The 16714-nt window shown below is 37.2% G+C and overlaps 1 protein-coding gene across 1 annotated transcript in view; it reads right to left on the bottom strand.

Annotated features, from left to right (window-relative positions):
* Positions 1-1547: 1547 nt before the first annotated feature.
* BPNT2 (3'(2'), 5'-bisphosphate nucleotidase 2) overlaps positions 1548-16714 on the bottom strand; it is a 35667-nt gene continuing 20500 nt past the window's right edge. Inside the window, exons 4-5 of the mRNA XM_049860097.1 lie at positions 6689-6850; positions 1548-5147 (exon numbers count right to left, since the gene is read on the bottom strand). Of these exons, the coding sequence (XP_049716054.1) occupies positions 4876-5147; positions 6689-6850 (434 nt within the window). The 3' untranslated portion in view covers positions 1548-4875. The remainder of the gene's footprint in view (positions 5148-6688; positions 6851-16714) is intronic.

The raw sequence follows: 16714 nt of genomic DNA, 5'->3' as shown, positions 1-16714 counted from the left end.
TCCCTCCTGTTAGACTTTAGAAAACTAGTGCTGGCTACTGCCAGTGATAGATAGTAATGGTACACGAAATCAAAATCCTTATTTTAGACAGAAGGTTCACAAATGTGCCCTCCTTAATGAAGCATGAATGACAGAACAGGCTAGATCATTTGGGGACAGAGGTGAAATCTTTTGGTAGGTTAAATGATCTCATGATGACTCTGGGTATGCTTTATTTCTCATTTAAAGATATACAGGATGAGCATGTCTTTCTTGAATAAAAATGTACCATGCACAAAAAAGAGAACTTTAATGGATACTACTAACCAAACATCAGTTTCTGCTTTTATAATTACTAACCAAACATCAGTTTCTGCTTTTATAATTTATACAAATTATGTTAATTATAATACTTTCAGGAACCCTTACAAACACCACCATATATAATAAGCTGTTTTATTATTATTCATCATCCTTAACTTCTGACAGTTGGGCTTATTATTTTATCTCAAAGGAAAATTACTTATCTCATTTTCCCAAAGAATACACCACCTAACTTAAAAAAAAAATTTTTTTAAGCTGTCCTGTAAGCCTTTCCCAGTGGTTAACTGGAATTCATACACTTGCCAGGCTTTAACGAAAAAAAAATAAATAAACATAAATAACTGACATAAACTAAAAAAAAACCTCATAAACCCAAAGCCTTTGTTTGAAGTATAAATCTCAATTCTTCTCATCCTCTCAGTAAACTGTTAGTCAGAATTGGAGCCCTCTCCCTGCTAAGAACTGTTCTGGTCTGTTACTCACACAAAATATAGTATCGCTTAATATCAATGACTAATATCCTACCATGGATAAACAGCTTTTTTTTTTTTAACCAAAATAAATTCTAAAGGACTGGGAGAACAGTTATAATAGCACATTGAAATGATTTATTAAAAAGTGGAAAAAAAAAAAGTCATCTATCCTGGTCTTAATTTAAATTAAAAATCAAAAGATGAAGTACCATTTCAGACCTATATACATCAAGGTGCCAGTTTCTTATAAAAATGTACCTTAGTTGAAAATGCTAGACTATGCAAAAATATTTTATATTCACTTTATTTTATTTGAATGAATTTCCCCCAACCTAATATTAAAAAACATTAAAAGAACTTAAATTTTAATGGCAAAAGTTCCTATTTTTTTCCCATCTATTTAAAAAAGGTTGTTTTCCCTTATTAACATACAATGCCCTATTCTTAAGGCACAACTTTTTTTTATGATAAATATGAAACCATAGTTGACTAGGTTTATTTTATACAACAGTTACAAGACAGACTTTTTGCACACATATACTAAAAATAATTAAACGAGTCTTCAAATTCATTCAAGATCTAAAATGCAAAACGATTTTTCTTGTCCAGGACCAATCCAACACGTAGCCAAGAGATAGGTAGTTACAACTAGAATAACCTAAGATTATCTCCATCAGGCCATCTCGAAGAGAGGAAGCTGGGTATTTTCCTTCCTTTGGGATAGGGGAGGCACCCCAGCTTGCTTTACTTAGGCTGGGCTATCAGAACTGGTTGTCACCTTTCAGGCCTGAGTGCAATCCCTTCTTTGAATTAAACATCGGAGATGAGGGCACGTTCCTGATGGTACGGCTCAAGGCAGATGTTTACTCTGCAGCTGCCCCCTGCTATCCTTCCACTGAGGGACTTTACATTCTTTCCATTCTCTTCTGGCCTCTGCTCCTCCCTCACCTCCTCTGACATAATTTGCAAAATATTCAAAGGGTGCATCCAGCAAACAGGAAAAATTTGCCCAACTGTTATTTAAAATAGACAAAAATGCTTATGTTATTTCATTATACAGCTGTGAACACTTAATTTGAATATTACTGACTTAAAGAAAAAACACTAAAATTCAGGAAGAGGACAATCGAAACACATAACAAAAACAAACACGACCCATCTTGTAGGCCCCTGTAAGGTCAATGAAATGGAGATACAAGCATCAAATCTTACAGGAAAACAAAGTTTTCTTAAACAGACTTATCCACCCAACTCTCCTGTACTTTCTACATTTTTATAATTGAGGGATGGGTCAGAATGCTTTGTAAAGACAAAGTACTAGATTAGAGCTTACAACTTAAAGCTTTGTGGTTTTGAAGGTGGTTTTCCTTTCCTTTGTAAGGCCAGTCTTTGAAAACAAATGGTCAAGTATGCTTCCGCTAGACTTGATCTCCTCCAGTGAGAAGTTTATTACGGTCTCAGTTCTATTTTAAGAGTGCAGTCAATCCTGACAGAAATGGGTACATAAGAAAATTTAGGGGTGAGTGTTCAGAGCAGTACACTAAGAAAAGAGGAAAATGGGTGAGGGAAGTAGACAATGAGGTAGAGACGGGACAAACGAAGGGGCCAGCTGATGGATACTGAGGTTATTGATGTCATGGCTTCTACTAAATGCCATGTGCAAAACTGACTTTTAATTGAAAATTATCCTCTAAATAAGGGTCAAAATCAAGGGAAGAGAAGACCAGGAGTTGGAAAGGTAGGGATCACTAAAGCAAATTGCCTACTTAGTTATTTTGCTATGTGTTAGAAATAATTTATGTAACCTTGGGAGACATTACGTGCCTCAGTAATTCTACTTATTCATGAAGATATTTTACAGGTATGTTCTGGCACGATATCTCACATAAATAAATATAAATACTGTTCTTTGTACTCATAGTAATTCTGTAATGTATATTGATTTTTAGAAACAAAAAAATTAAAAAAATAACATTCTGTAAAAGCACTTAAAAATCATTAGTAACTAGACTACACCCAACATATTATAAAAACAGTACATCTGTCAGCCAATATCTTAATTTTTGCACCCAATATGAACCCTTCACAAAGTTATTATCTACTTGCAGATGAATGAAATTAAAAATAAAACCAAAGCTATGTTTAAAATATGAACGTTTCGTTTCCATTAAATCAGAAAGTTTCCATATAATGTTGAAGGAAAAAAATAAAATTCCAATTCTATTCCCTACTCTGCCAGTCCCATTTCCCAAGAAATTTGACATATGCCAAAAAAACTTAACCCACAGGTCTCTGACAATAACCTAAGTGAGCCTTTACCATCTCTTCTGAGAAAAAAAGGTTTCCTCATCTCACTGCAAACTAGAGATGAGGCCTCTGATAGTCTTTTCAGAATTCCTAAGGTCTGTTTAAATGCCAAGTGTTCCAACCATCAAAAATTTCACTGAACAGAAGCCCACTTGATGAGGCCCAGCACCTTATCAGATCTGTGACCAGTTGCTGGAGAACAGGTGGAAGAGTGTGCATTGTACTGGATTCAGCTCACTAATGAGGCATTAAAAGTTTGGAGAGTGTAACATCCAAACCTAAGTTGTATGCAGAATCCATCAGGCTAAAATATCCATTCTTTGGTCAATTTTACCTCCAAGATAGGAAAAGAAATGGAAAGTTGCCCTAGCGTTAAAGTTAAAAAAAAAAAAAAAAAAAGAAACAATGAGATATCCCTCTCCTTATCAGTGTATTATATGACATAAGGACACTGAAGTCACCTAAAATATTGTTTACACGAAGTTTTCATGTACCACACTGAGACAAACTAGACTTCCCGAGGAAAGACAGCTCACAAAGCTAGGTTCCAGTGACAATGACACAAGAGAGTGTGTCACAACATTTCTTCCAACCAGATTCTGCAGACTGAACTAAAAAAAAAGTCATTAAAGAGCAGCTTTAACCTTGAATGTTTTAATCTGAAGGGAAACTATTTTCTCACAAGATATTACTTTGAGAGTCTGATCAGGTTAGATCCATTTATTACTGGTAAAAGCAACCATGGCAAAAGTAACTACGACTCATTCTGAAAACAAGGGAAGCTTCTACATACAAACCTGTCTTTTTTTTTTTTCTTTAAGTACTAAAACAAAGTTAAGTTTTGTGTTTTTGAAAATAACGAAAGCTAGTTCAATTCATGTAATGTCAAGTAACTTTCAATTAACAGAATCATTCATATTCTCACACTGCCTTATAGTATATCTTAACCCTAATGAGAAAATGTACCAAAATCCTAGTCCTAGCCCTGAAACCTTAAACCGAATCTTACGGGATAAAGACTGAATGTTGGTAGAGAAGCAAAGACGGATGGAACCAAGCATCTTTCACAGGGAAAGTGAAAATCAACAGCAAGATGGTAGAAATGTTAAACTCATGGGTTTAAACATGTCTTGCTTAAAAGCAAAACAAAAAAACCCAAAAAGCCATACACACAGAAATTACAATTACAATGCAAACCATCATATGTGTACATTTTCTATTAGCTGGTGAATCTGTTACTAAAATATCAAAGAAAAAAATCAACTTAAGCTTTTTTTCTATTTTAACCCATAAGAAAGAGTAACACAGCATTTGTTGCATATTAATTGATGTGTGGCTTCTTGTGCTTTCCATCCAAATTAGGGGTAGGTATCCCCAACTGCTTTATTTTCAATGAGATTTCAAAGTTATATTAAACATCTACACAAAATCAATCCTTTCTTCAGCCAAATTGTGTATGAAAACACTAACAAAGTGAAGTTTCATGATGTGTGAAAATGGTGACTCATAACCATGTTGACTCAGCTACAGATTTTAATTTGCAAATATATATATGCGCCTTGTGTATGACAAGTGTACGAAAATAGTCTCAAAAATAAAGACAATACTTGAGACACGAAGCAACCCATTTTCTCTGATCTGGCATCCTGTTACAGGGAAAATAAGTCTCTGATGCTTCATAAATACTCAAAAGTTCGATGGCCTTAACCATGCATAGTCTTCACCTAGAAATGCCCCTTGAAGCCTCCGGACGTTCGTGGTCCGGAAGAACTGGGCCCTGTAGTCAATTATGCTAATTGTGTCCTATCTTCTCCAGGTCCGGGAGTTTTCTGACCAGAGCCTGGTGGTTCATCTTGATGCTGGCAAGGAGTCCCCCTTCAATGCCGTCAGAACCAGTGTAACTGATTTCTTCACCACGCAGGGTAGTCATTTGCCCCCCAAGCGCTTTCAAGATGGCATTGCCAGCACATATGTCCCACTTCTTGATGTATGTCACGTGGATATACAGATCAGCGCTTTCTTGACTCTTATCTGGCACATCCAAAAGCGCCAAAACTTTATAACCTAAAATAACAACACAGGATTGTGGTTATTATTTAGATGATTTTAAGAAAGCAGCTTACTTTTTTTGATTAAGTACACTGCTAAAGGTAACAGCAGGGGTGTGCGGGAGGCCTCGGTACTATGTTTGTAACTGCTCTCTACATCTAAAATTATTCCAAAATACAAAGGTTTTTAAAAAGTAACAGCACAGACATTAAACTCAAATGAGCAAAAATATGCTGCAAAGTAAACTTATTAAGCTAATTTCAAGTATAACCAAATATATGCCTGTAACTTTTTAAATCTGTTTTTTGGTTTTGCTTGCTTTCTATGGAATGAAACACAGTATGTGTCATTTCCTATGGAATGAAATATAATGATGCTAAAAAAATATATATACTGATGCTAAACACCCCTAATTTTCACCTGAATGTCTAGGCAGGATGATTTGAATAGAGACAACACAAAGTAACAATATCATTTAAGTCCTTTTATTAGCAAGGTGGGTTTTAAACAGTGAAGTAGTAAAACAAGACAAATGCAGAAGAAACTTGTTCTAGAATCTAGTTTAACCCATTCTTGGTGTTTTGGACGTTACCTTTACCAGCCAGTCTAACAGAGAACCCTCAAGAAAATAATAAAGTTATATTATGGAAGGCAGATATATGCAACCAGCATATTAAAATCATTAGGCTTAAAAGTTAATAAGCTATACTTCTCCCTTTACTACTGTGTTGATAAGGTTTTCATACACAAATATTTTCTGACCATAATTTGCTGTTTATCTGGATTAAAACACATCTGTCATGATGAACAACACTCATAACAGAGGTCAGCAAACTCAGGCCCTAACCTCTTTCCCTGCAGTCCTCAATCTAAGAATGGTTCTTATATTTTTAAACAAACAAAGAAACAAAAATCAAATAATATGCATCAGAGACTGTATGTGGCCCACAAAGCCTTAAGTATCTACTGTCTGGCCCTTCCTGAGAAAGCCTGCTGACCGCCAACCTGTAACAGGTAGGTATACCCTGGTATAGAATCAACAAGAAGCTAGACAGGCACTAGACACCCTGGCTCATCCCAGCCATGTTGCTGCCTTGGGACAAGCTGTGGAGTTCAGGGTGTTAAAAGTAACCCAGAGATCAGCCATCCTAACGGTCCCAGGAAACTTCTGGCATCTTTCTGCCATATAAAGCACCCTGATGAGCTTGATCTTTCCTCTCCTCCCCAAAAGCCCCATAGTTAAACTAATAGGACAATTATTTCGTAATCACACTGTATATGAAACATTCACTGATGGCACAACACTGATGGGAAAATGCTTCTGTGCTACTTCAGGGTCAGGGCATCACTGTTGTGAGACCGTTTCTTTCTTACAAGAAGGCCAGTGCGAGTGAAAACCCACCCTCCAGGTTACCAAGTATGAACCAGGCCTGCCATTAAAGAACACTCTTTATTCTCATGTTCTTCCCTACTTGGGACAACCAAGCTGGTCTCCTGACACAAGCCTGGAGCCCGGTGGCAACATTCCCTGTAAGCAGAAGGGAGCAGGAACATACCAGCACCACCGGCAGGAATAATTGTAGTCTGGTTTCCAAAAGTCTGAAGAGCAACCTGTTTGACCATTCCTGAATGAGAACGGGACACAACGATCCTTGGGGTCTTCTCATTGTAAGAAGTACGGGCTTTCACATTTGAACCACCATCTACCATTGCCCAGGCTGAAAAGCAAAAATAATACCCATTAATAAACTTTGGGGGTTTTACGGATTGAACTGTGTCCCCAAAGATAAAAAAAAAAAGATATGTGTTGTAAATCCTAATCTATGGATATAATCCCATTTTGGATTAGGACTTCCCTTGTTATGTCAATTAGGCCCTAGCAGTGTAGGCTGTGTTTTAAACCAATCACTTCAGAGATATAAAAAGAGCAGAATAGGCAGAGAGACAAGGAAGCACACGTGGGGAATTGCCACGTGGGCACCATCAAGGAACTGAGGAGGAGAAGCTGAAAGAGACAAGGACTTTCCCCCAGAGCAGACAGAACGCCCCTAGCACTGGCACCCTAAATTTGGACTTCTGAACTCCTAAACTGTGAGATAATAAGTTTGTTTGTGAAAGTCACCCATTTGTGGTATTTCTGCTATAGCAGCACTAAGACACTAGCACAGGGAGACACTGGGGTTTTTAAACTAGATGTTAGAGTCTTCAGAACTCAAAGTACCAAGTAACTGTAAAAACGTATGCTCTTTCACAGAATTATTCGCACTGATTTTTTTTCCAAAAGAGAAAGCTTTATATTTTTCTGAGTACAAAGCGACATTTACATTTTTTACATTAAAATAGACACGTATTAAAAAAGTTAAAAGTAAAAAAAATCCCACATAATCTTGCCCAGCCAGAGATAATGACTATCCACCATTTGGCCTAAGAGCGCCCAGGCTCCAGAGCACCCTGTGAGGTGTCCCCTGAGACTACACTGGGATTGCACAGCCACCCACCCACCTTCTCCTGCACCCAATCCTACCTACTTCCTTCCCTCCTCTCCCGCGTTTGATCCTAACAGCACACCCCAATGAACATCTTACATGCTCGTCTCCATCTCAGATGCTGTTTCCCAGGAAACTAACTTCCTGAATAATTCAAATTTTAAAATTGATTTTTCTCCTCTATTTTTGGTATATTCATGCTTTCACTTATTTGCATATGAGCAAAAAAAAAATTTTTTTTTTCAAGTTCCTAAGTGGTTTCAGAAACGTAAAACAGTTAAAGAGGTAACAGTGTTAGTTTTACATGTTTGTTTTATCAAGAATACAAAAAGAAAAAGCCCTAGATGTTAAAAGAGAACAGAAAATTTTAAAAGGGGAGCACACCCCTGAGATGGCTTGAGATGTCTTTTTGGTTTGGAAGTTTTCCTCACTGACTATACCAATCTGTACAAGGAAACAAACTTCCTCAGATTTATCCTGATTAGATTGTTGTTCTGGTGCTCACTCCAGTGGTATATAACAGTCCACCACGCTAGCAACGAAAACTGCTGCCAGCTTTCTTCTGGCTGCAGGGAAAAACAAAATCCAGCAGAGCTTGTGTTTCTGAGTACCCCAAGGATGATGATAGTCCCCTAGGATCTTCTCATACTTTTTTCTTAAAACCATACAGAGCAGCAAGGAGAACAAATAAAAACTCCTGGAAGCTATACATAGAGAGTATGCAGGGATGAATTTATGAGAAAGTTGGCAGTAAGCAGTGAAGATCAGCGGAACAAGTGCTGGAGCCCACCCCAGTGTGGGGAATATGGCAGGAGCCTCAAAGAAGTGCCAGGAAGTCAGAAAACTCTATAGGGTCATAGAACTCAGGTAATTTCAGCCAGGATTTCTCCCCAGAAGGAAAAGGTCCCACCTTAACTAGGAACTACTGAAAGTGGGCCTAACACATGGCAGCAGACCATCAAGAGGAAACTTGGAGAAGACCTGGGACCAAAGTGCTATCTTGAGAAACACTGCAGGGACAAGGTGGGGAGGAGGAGAGACAATCTGGAAGGCAGCAGCTAGAGAAGGTGATGACGATGATAAGGGCCCTACTGAAACAAGACAGGATCAAGGAAATTAGAATAAACCTGACAACAAAAAGATGCTGAAGACAAGGGCTTCCCTCCACTAACAGAAAGAAAGCTTCTGAACTGAAAAAACTCAAAGTTACACAAATTCCCTTCCTGTCACAACCCTCCTGCTGACCCCACAGGAGCTGGCCCAAACATGAATAAGAAATATAAAGCTGCGGTGTCCATTCAAACATATAAGGAAAAGCACAGCACATGATTAGACTAATAAAACAAGCAACAATATGAAAAAATGTTACGGACCAGAAATGCTGTTAATTCAGAAAAAATGGACAAATAACAGGAACATGTGAAATGGGAACTCACATAACAAAAGAAAGAAACTGAAAAAAGAAAAGGACATGATTACTGCAGAAACAGGACTAAATCACAGCTTACATAAAGGAGAATAATAAATTTGTCCAAAAGTAAAGCAAACAATTAGAAAAGCAAAGAAAAAGAAACAAATAAGTAGATCAGAGAGAAAGTGAGAGGTATGGAAGCCAGTGAAAGAGCCAACATACATATATTAGGAGTTCCTGGAAAAGAAAAACGAAATAATGAAATATAAAAATAGAACTTATCTTTAAATTAATGAGTCAAGAAGCTGTCCCTGAAATAAAGGAGGACCTAAATATAAACAATGGGAGAATATACTATGTACCTAGCAAATCTGTCCAGAGTGGTCAGCTCTGAGATGTAGCATAGATCTGTTACCAGCCTTTCAAGATCAAGTCCTTTGGCACCCTAGGCAAAAAGACAAGTCACTTACAAGTGGGGGGAGGAGGGGAATCAAGTTAGTATCAGTGGTTTTGCCAACAAGATTCAAAACACACACACACACACCAGATCAACAGCTTTTATAAGCAATCAAGAAAAAAGGGTTAGTCAGAGATTTGCAACTATCAGTCTTTGAAGTATACTATAGGAACGTTTGTTAGAAATGTGAGAACTCAGGTAATACCACATCCATGATCTAGCTCTTCTCAGGTAATCTACTGGTGGACAAGCTATTCAATCAAGAGATGACTAGGGAGCCCTCAGCAAGAAAACTTTTGATTTGGCAATGAGTAAATTGCTAATGTGGATCTGAGAGGAAGCCAAAGATGGGAGTAATGGTAGAAGAGTGAGTAAATGATGTTACCTCATAGCTGATTGGTGAGAGTCAAAGGATATTTAAAGCTGACAGGTTGAACAGTAGAAGTTAAGCGTAGAAAGATAAAACGCCAAAGAAGATACGAATGACTAAAATGAGATGGTTGCCAAAAAGAAAACTAAAATAAAGCTAATTTTATTGTTGCTCATAGTAGAGAACCAACAGAGACTGTCTAAAGAGAAAAATAACTATATAAAGGTATATAAAGAAAAAGTCTACATAAGGATACTAATAAAAGTGAGCAACCAAAGAACACATTTAACTAAAAAAACAGGAACTAATTGTCTGGCACACATTAAAGGAAAAAAAGCATCAAACAATTATTCTGCCTTTCGATTTCAAGCAGTAACTACACCTTGAGGTAAACCAACTCCCGCTGACGGAGAAGGTTCTTTACAGAAGAATTCCAGTGAATATATATTCAGAAGAAACAAAAGAATTAGAAAATCACATACTACAGTATTTCCAATAGATCTTACAACTTTTACATGAAAGGCTTAATAGAAACTGAATCTCAAATGGTGCCAAAATATCTTCTCGGATTACTTTCTGGTAGCAAGGGAATCAAATAATTCTATACCTGACAGGCCAGGTCAGGACCACCTTAACCATGTTAGCATCATTAATAGTGAGACAATGAGGCATTTTATGTTCTAAAATATGATGCAGTATGAAGCACAGGAAGAATACCTACAATATATTCTTGACAAAAAATGCAGAACCTCAATCCAATCAAAGCTTTAAATGTAATTTGATCTGTATAGAAAAAATAAGGTTTAAAAAAAAAAGTCACAGGACATCCTGAGGAAGCAATCAGACAAATTCAAAAGGTGGGACATTCTATAGGACAACCAGCAAGTCAATGTCAAGGGAAAAGGGAGGTTGGAGGTTGTTCTAGATTAAGAGAGCTTAACAAGCAAAAGCAATGTTTGTGACTTGATTGGATCTTGGTTTGAACTAAACATTTTAGGTATGACTGGGGAAATGTGAAGATTAGATGACATTAGGGAATAATTGTTAATTTTATTAGTATATTAACGGTATTGTCCTTACGCAGAAAAATGTCCTTACTTTTTAGAGATGCACATTGAAGTATTTAGGGATAAATTTCATAATCCTTAAAGTACATAGCTTCTTCCCACAAAAATGCAAATATATAAAATATATTAAACCAAAAAACCAAACCCACTGCCGTCGAGTCAATTCTGACTCATAGAGACCCTATAGGACAGAGTAGAACTGCCCCACAGAGTTTCCAAGGAGCACCTGGCAGATTTGAACTGCCAACCTCTTGGTTAGGAGCCATAGCTCTTAACCACTATGCCACCAGGGTTTCCATAAAAGATACTACCAACTGTTAATTTTTTTTAATTAAATATAAGTGGAGTATTTGTTATAATTTTAAATTTGCATCCAATTATTCAACAAAAAAGTTAAAAAAAAAAAAAACCTCTAAATTCTTTTTACAAATGTTCAAAAACCATGGTTTTTCTAAGAAGTAAATTTACAATGCTGTATCTCTAGAGGTCAGTATTGTATAAGAGAATAAAAACTGCAATTCAGTAGATCCCAACCAGAGTTAAGTTTAGACAAGAATTAGTCTCTCAATATTTTTTAAAATGTATTTCCTGTACTATAAACTCAATGCATTCTGTCATAAGACTTACATGGACACAATTATTTCAAGCGCCTTAAAAAACGGAGTAGGTGCTTAGATAAATACATTGATGATGCAGTAATAGTGATGAGGTAAAACAGCAGCTAAAAAGCCCAGAAGGAAATAAAAAGTAGCTGGTACTTTGTCATATACTGGAGTTTCAACATTAACAGGTCCTATCACAACACACAATTTATGGCACTCAGGCTGTTTACCATGAAACCACTGTAAGAGGTAACAAAAGGCCTTCATTTAACATAATATTTAACATAACATTATCTAGTAACATGGATCCTGCACATAGAGTCCCAGGACAATATTAAGCAAATTCCAAACACTCCTCAGTGCAGAATAATGTAGTAAAACAAGCACCGAACCTAAAAGGCCAGGATGTGAAAGCAAACTACTACCTGTGGGACCTCAGGAAAGTTATTATTTCATTCTTTGCTGCACAGTGATGATGACAATCATGAAAGCTGTCATTTATGGAGTACATACTATGTGCACAACACTGGTACAGTATTTCAATTACTCATATGAAATAGGTGTCCATACTTCTCAGTTGACAAAATTATCTATTATGTGCTTAGAAGAGCACCTGGCATATACAAACTGCTATATAAAAAGTAAGTGCTAGATATTATTTACATATCAGTGACTTCCCTGTGATAGTCGAAAGGGCCCTATATTTCTTCTCAACAGTTTATGTTTTAATAATGCCTCTTACATGATATCACCCTCTGGCTGGCCCATGACCTGCAACATATTTGATCACTCTGACTTAAGAAAAGCTTGGCACTAGCTCTCTGAGGCTCCTCTCCACTTTTTCTGCTTCCTTTCTTCTCTCATCTCCGTATCTTCCATTGTATCTGCACTGTTAAGTTCTTCGCTCAAGTCCGCGTTTCTCTGACAAGGCTTTAAGGGAGGGTTTTAAGAGAACCTGATGTTTCTTGATGAACTACTATCACAATGCCCTTGAAGATACATTTTTAGTAGAATCTGTACCACTTTTTCATTCTAATCACAGTGAACTTCATCTCTATCTCTTTAGACCTCTTGGCATATTTATTTTTTGAAAGTCATAGAGATCCACAGTTAACGTATAGACCCTTTCCTGTTGTCAACAGGTTGCTACTAAAAAGAAAACATGAAAACACGTGACCTAGGGCCAGAGGATTCTTACCAGGTTCCACCAAAGACAAGGAGGCCTGGTGGCACAGTGGTTAAGCACTTGGCTGCTAATTGAAAGGTCAGCAGTGAGAAGCCACCAGTCACTCCACGGGAGAAAGATGTGGTAGCCTGCTTCCATAAGGATTTACAGCCTTGGAAACCCTAAGGGATAGTTAGTGATAGTTCCATTCTGTCTTGTAGAGTTGCTATGAGTCAAAACTGACTCAACAGCAATGGTCTGGCTTGGGTTTTTCACCAGTGAAGACAACACTTGGATAATTTAAATTCACATACTTCCCATCTGTGGATATTTTAATCATAGCACTTATGATTCTAACAGAACAAAGCTTCTGAGTTACTTTCCCTAAAAATTAAAGATTTCTTGAACATGTTTTTCAGTCTAAAATTAATTTTTCACATGTTCATAGATTTTAAGTTATTGTATATTAAACTACTTTTGAGAGGGGTTAACATTAAACCATCATCAAATTGTATAGACTGTATTTATTATAAAAGTATTTTGGCATGGTTTCTTCAAGTCTTTTCCCCAATAAATTTGTTTTTTGATTCCTACCTAAATATTGTAGCAGTCATATTAAACATACTAAAATTTCCATATCTTGTCTTTTTTTTTTAACTTAACACTGTAAAGCTCTTTTTAAAATACTGCTGCACAGGCTTCAGATGTTATAACTTATTTTTAACAGGCACAAATTCCTATGAGTAAATATACTAGCCTTAATTATACATTCACACATTAGCTCACTAAAATACTATTCAAGTATCTCTTATTTCTAAGAATTTCAAACTCACAGAAATAATTCTAAGTCTGATAAGAATTTTGATCAACTTTGCCCCAAATGCTGCCAGCAACTGTAATATCTAGTTCCCTTTATGGCCAAGTACAGCTAAGTTCTGGTAAACATTCAATACTTGACGACTGGTACTCTGCCAACATCAATATACAGTCTGACTCTGAAAATAACTGTCCAAAAGGAGGGCATAAGCCAAAGAAATCATTTCCAGGAATAGAAGGTCAAGCTACACATAATGGGCTTATTGATTCTTTTAGAGTATGTCTTAACTAGCAAGCATCTTTATCCTCCAGCATACTGGGCAAATCCACCTCGTTACAGAAGGGTGGGGCATTTCATTACTAACTTACAAAGACATTTCTGGAACAGAACTGGATCCTAAATCAAAGACTTCTGGCTTCTTTAAGATGGTAAGCTTGTGGGGGGAAACATACATTCCTACGGAATAAAGGTTTTTAAAAATGGACACTATCCTTATTCTTCTCATACATCACTCCACCCCCGCCCCCACCATATGAACAGATGTGGAAACCAAGTAGAATGTGAATCTATTTGCTTAAAAAAAAAAATGACATCAATTTCTTCATTTCTTTTATTGAGTTCAAAATGTTACTTTAAGAGCTCAACACTCCTTAGTAATATTTCACATTTGTTTAGTATTTTAACAGTTTACAAAATGCACTGATATAAATTTTTTCATTTCAGCCTAAAAATAATGCTAGAAGGAATATAAATATAAAACAGGAAATATGATGACTTTTATTTTTTTTGAAATAAGGAAAAGAACAAATAGGCATATAGAGGTTAAGTATAGGGCTCAAGCGTTCTGGAGTCTTCTCTCATTCTTTTAACATTGTCCCTAATTGCTTCCCTAGGTCAGTTGGGATTGCATTTAGCTGCAGGTAGTGTTAACTCCATTGCAGTAGTTAAACAAGTCCCAATTCTATCTAAGTTCCTTTGTAGCTAAGAGATGCCATATGACCTTTGGCCAATGAGATTAAAAAAGAAAAAAAAATGAGATAAAGCAAAGCTTTAATGAATAGTTTCAAGTTTTTGTTTTTCTAATAAAAAGAGTATCTGGGACAGACCTCTGTCCCTCTCCTTCTCCTTCTGCCTTTCTTCCTGTCTAGAACATGGTAAATGAAGCAGCCATCTCTGTGAGCATGCAAACAAAAGCCATATTCTAAGGATTGCAAAGCACGAAGACAGGAGGCAGGTCCTCAAGAGTATCATAAAGCCACTGAGCCAGGCTTACCCTTTGGCTTTCTTGCTATGTGAGAAAAAGAAATTCCTTGTTTAACTACTGCAATCGAGTGAACATTACATGCGGCTAAATGGAATCCCAACTGACCTAGGGAAGCGATGAGGGACCATGTCAAAAGAATGAGAGAAGGCTCCAGAAGACTTAAGCCCTATACTTAACCTCTATATGCCTATCTGTTCTTTTCCTTATTTAAAAAAAAAAAAAAAAGTCATATTTCCTGCTTTATATTTATATTCCTTCTAGCATTATTTTTAGACTGAAATGAAAAAATTTATATCAATGCATCTTATAAAAAACTTAAAATACTAAACAAATGTGAAATGTTAACAAGGAATGTTTAGCTCTTGAAGTAACATTTTGAACTCCATGGTTTTCATGATAGGAACTGCTTGCCTTCCCTTGTCACAGAGAGTTCCTGAAAGGTTCCAATGCAACAGCATTAAGTGTGCTGCAAACTGTTGAACACTATGCAAATGTTAGGTATTATGGAGTTATTATTAAGAAAGCAGTGTGACACAGTGATCTGCACACAACTCCTGGGGCTGGTTCTGCCCCTAGGTTAGCTGGATGACCTTGAGGACTGTATCAAATTCCTAAGTCTCATTTCGTCATCTGAAAATGGGAGTACTAAGGGTACTGTGTTCCTCCCATACAGGCCTATACTAAAGGTGGTGGTATTGGTAAATTACACTCCAATGTCCACTTTCCCCCTTTTTTCCTTCAGTAACAGAATCTCTAAATTTTTGCTTAGATGACCACTGAAAATAAAGTCTGCATTTCTTAGCCTTCCCTGCAGCGGGGTTCTGGCTGTGACTGACCAGTGAGATGAGAGCTGAGTGATGTATGTAGCTTCCAGATCAAGCCCTTAGTGGGACATGTCCTCTGCTTCTCCCTGCTCACGCTCTCTACTGGGTAGCATGTGGACGGAGTGGTGAGCCATTCTGAATCATGCAGACAAGGACAAAAAATGTTAACCTTAAGGCGTATTATTACAGCAATAATATAAATCTTTTGTAGTTCATCAAATTGTCAACTTTAAAGACTATCTAAATCACCAAAAGGAGGTAAAAGTTCATACAGCACAAAGTAGATCTGGTTTTGAAATGCAGAGACATCAAATATGCTAGAAGTTCTAATCCCCAAGGTTTTTCTGCAAAGCAAATAAATTAAGAGTATTCCAAAATTAACCCATCTGCTTCTTCCCACTTGACAGAAAGCCTCTTTGTGCAGCGTTAGCCACACCAGAGACACAATGAAGGAAGGCCAGAGCAAACAACATTATCAAACAGGATGTCTGCGTATTAGTATCCTAGGGCTGCCATCAAAGTTAGCATGAACTGGGTAACTTACAACAACAGAAATGTGTTCTCTCACAGTTCTGGAGGCTGGAAGTCCAGAATCAAAGTGTTAGCAGGGTGGGTGCCTTCCGTGGGCTCTGTGGGAGAATCCATCCCAGGACTGTCCTGGCTTCTGGTGGTTCACCGGCACTTTGACATTCCCCGGTCTGTGAAAGCATCACTCCTGCATGCACATTCTCATTGGATTTAGGGCCCGAGCTAATTCAGTATGCTCTCATCTCAATTCTTACCTTAATTACATCTGCAAAGACCTATTTCCAAATAAGGTCACATTCTGAGGTTCTAGGCAGACATCAGTTTTGGGGGGATGCTATACAAACCACTATAGGTGGTCATTAGGGCTGTTCTTAACACTGGAAAAATGGACACTGTCACCATCAGGTACTTCATCATCTTAGAGAAGAGCAGAGCCTTACTTTATCATCTCTGCCACATTTTTTTTTAAATTGTACTTTAGATGAACATTTACAGACCTAGCTTCTCGTTAAACAATTAGCGTACATATTGTTTTCTGACAGTGGTTGCTAACCCCACACAACATGTCAACACTCTCCCTTCTCAACCTGG

This window comes from Elephas maximus, chromosome 19 (genome assembly GCF_024166365.1).
Source record: "Elephas maximus indicus isolate mEleMax1 chromosome 19, mEleMax1 primary haplotype, whole genome shotgun sequence".
Classification (NCBI taxonomy): Eukaryota; Metazoa; Chordata; class Mammalia; order Proboscidea; family Elephantidae; genus Elephas; species Elephas maximus.
This window is presented reverse-complemented; position numbering and strand designations above follow the sequence as displayed.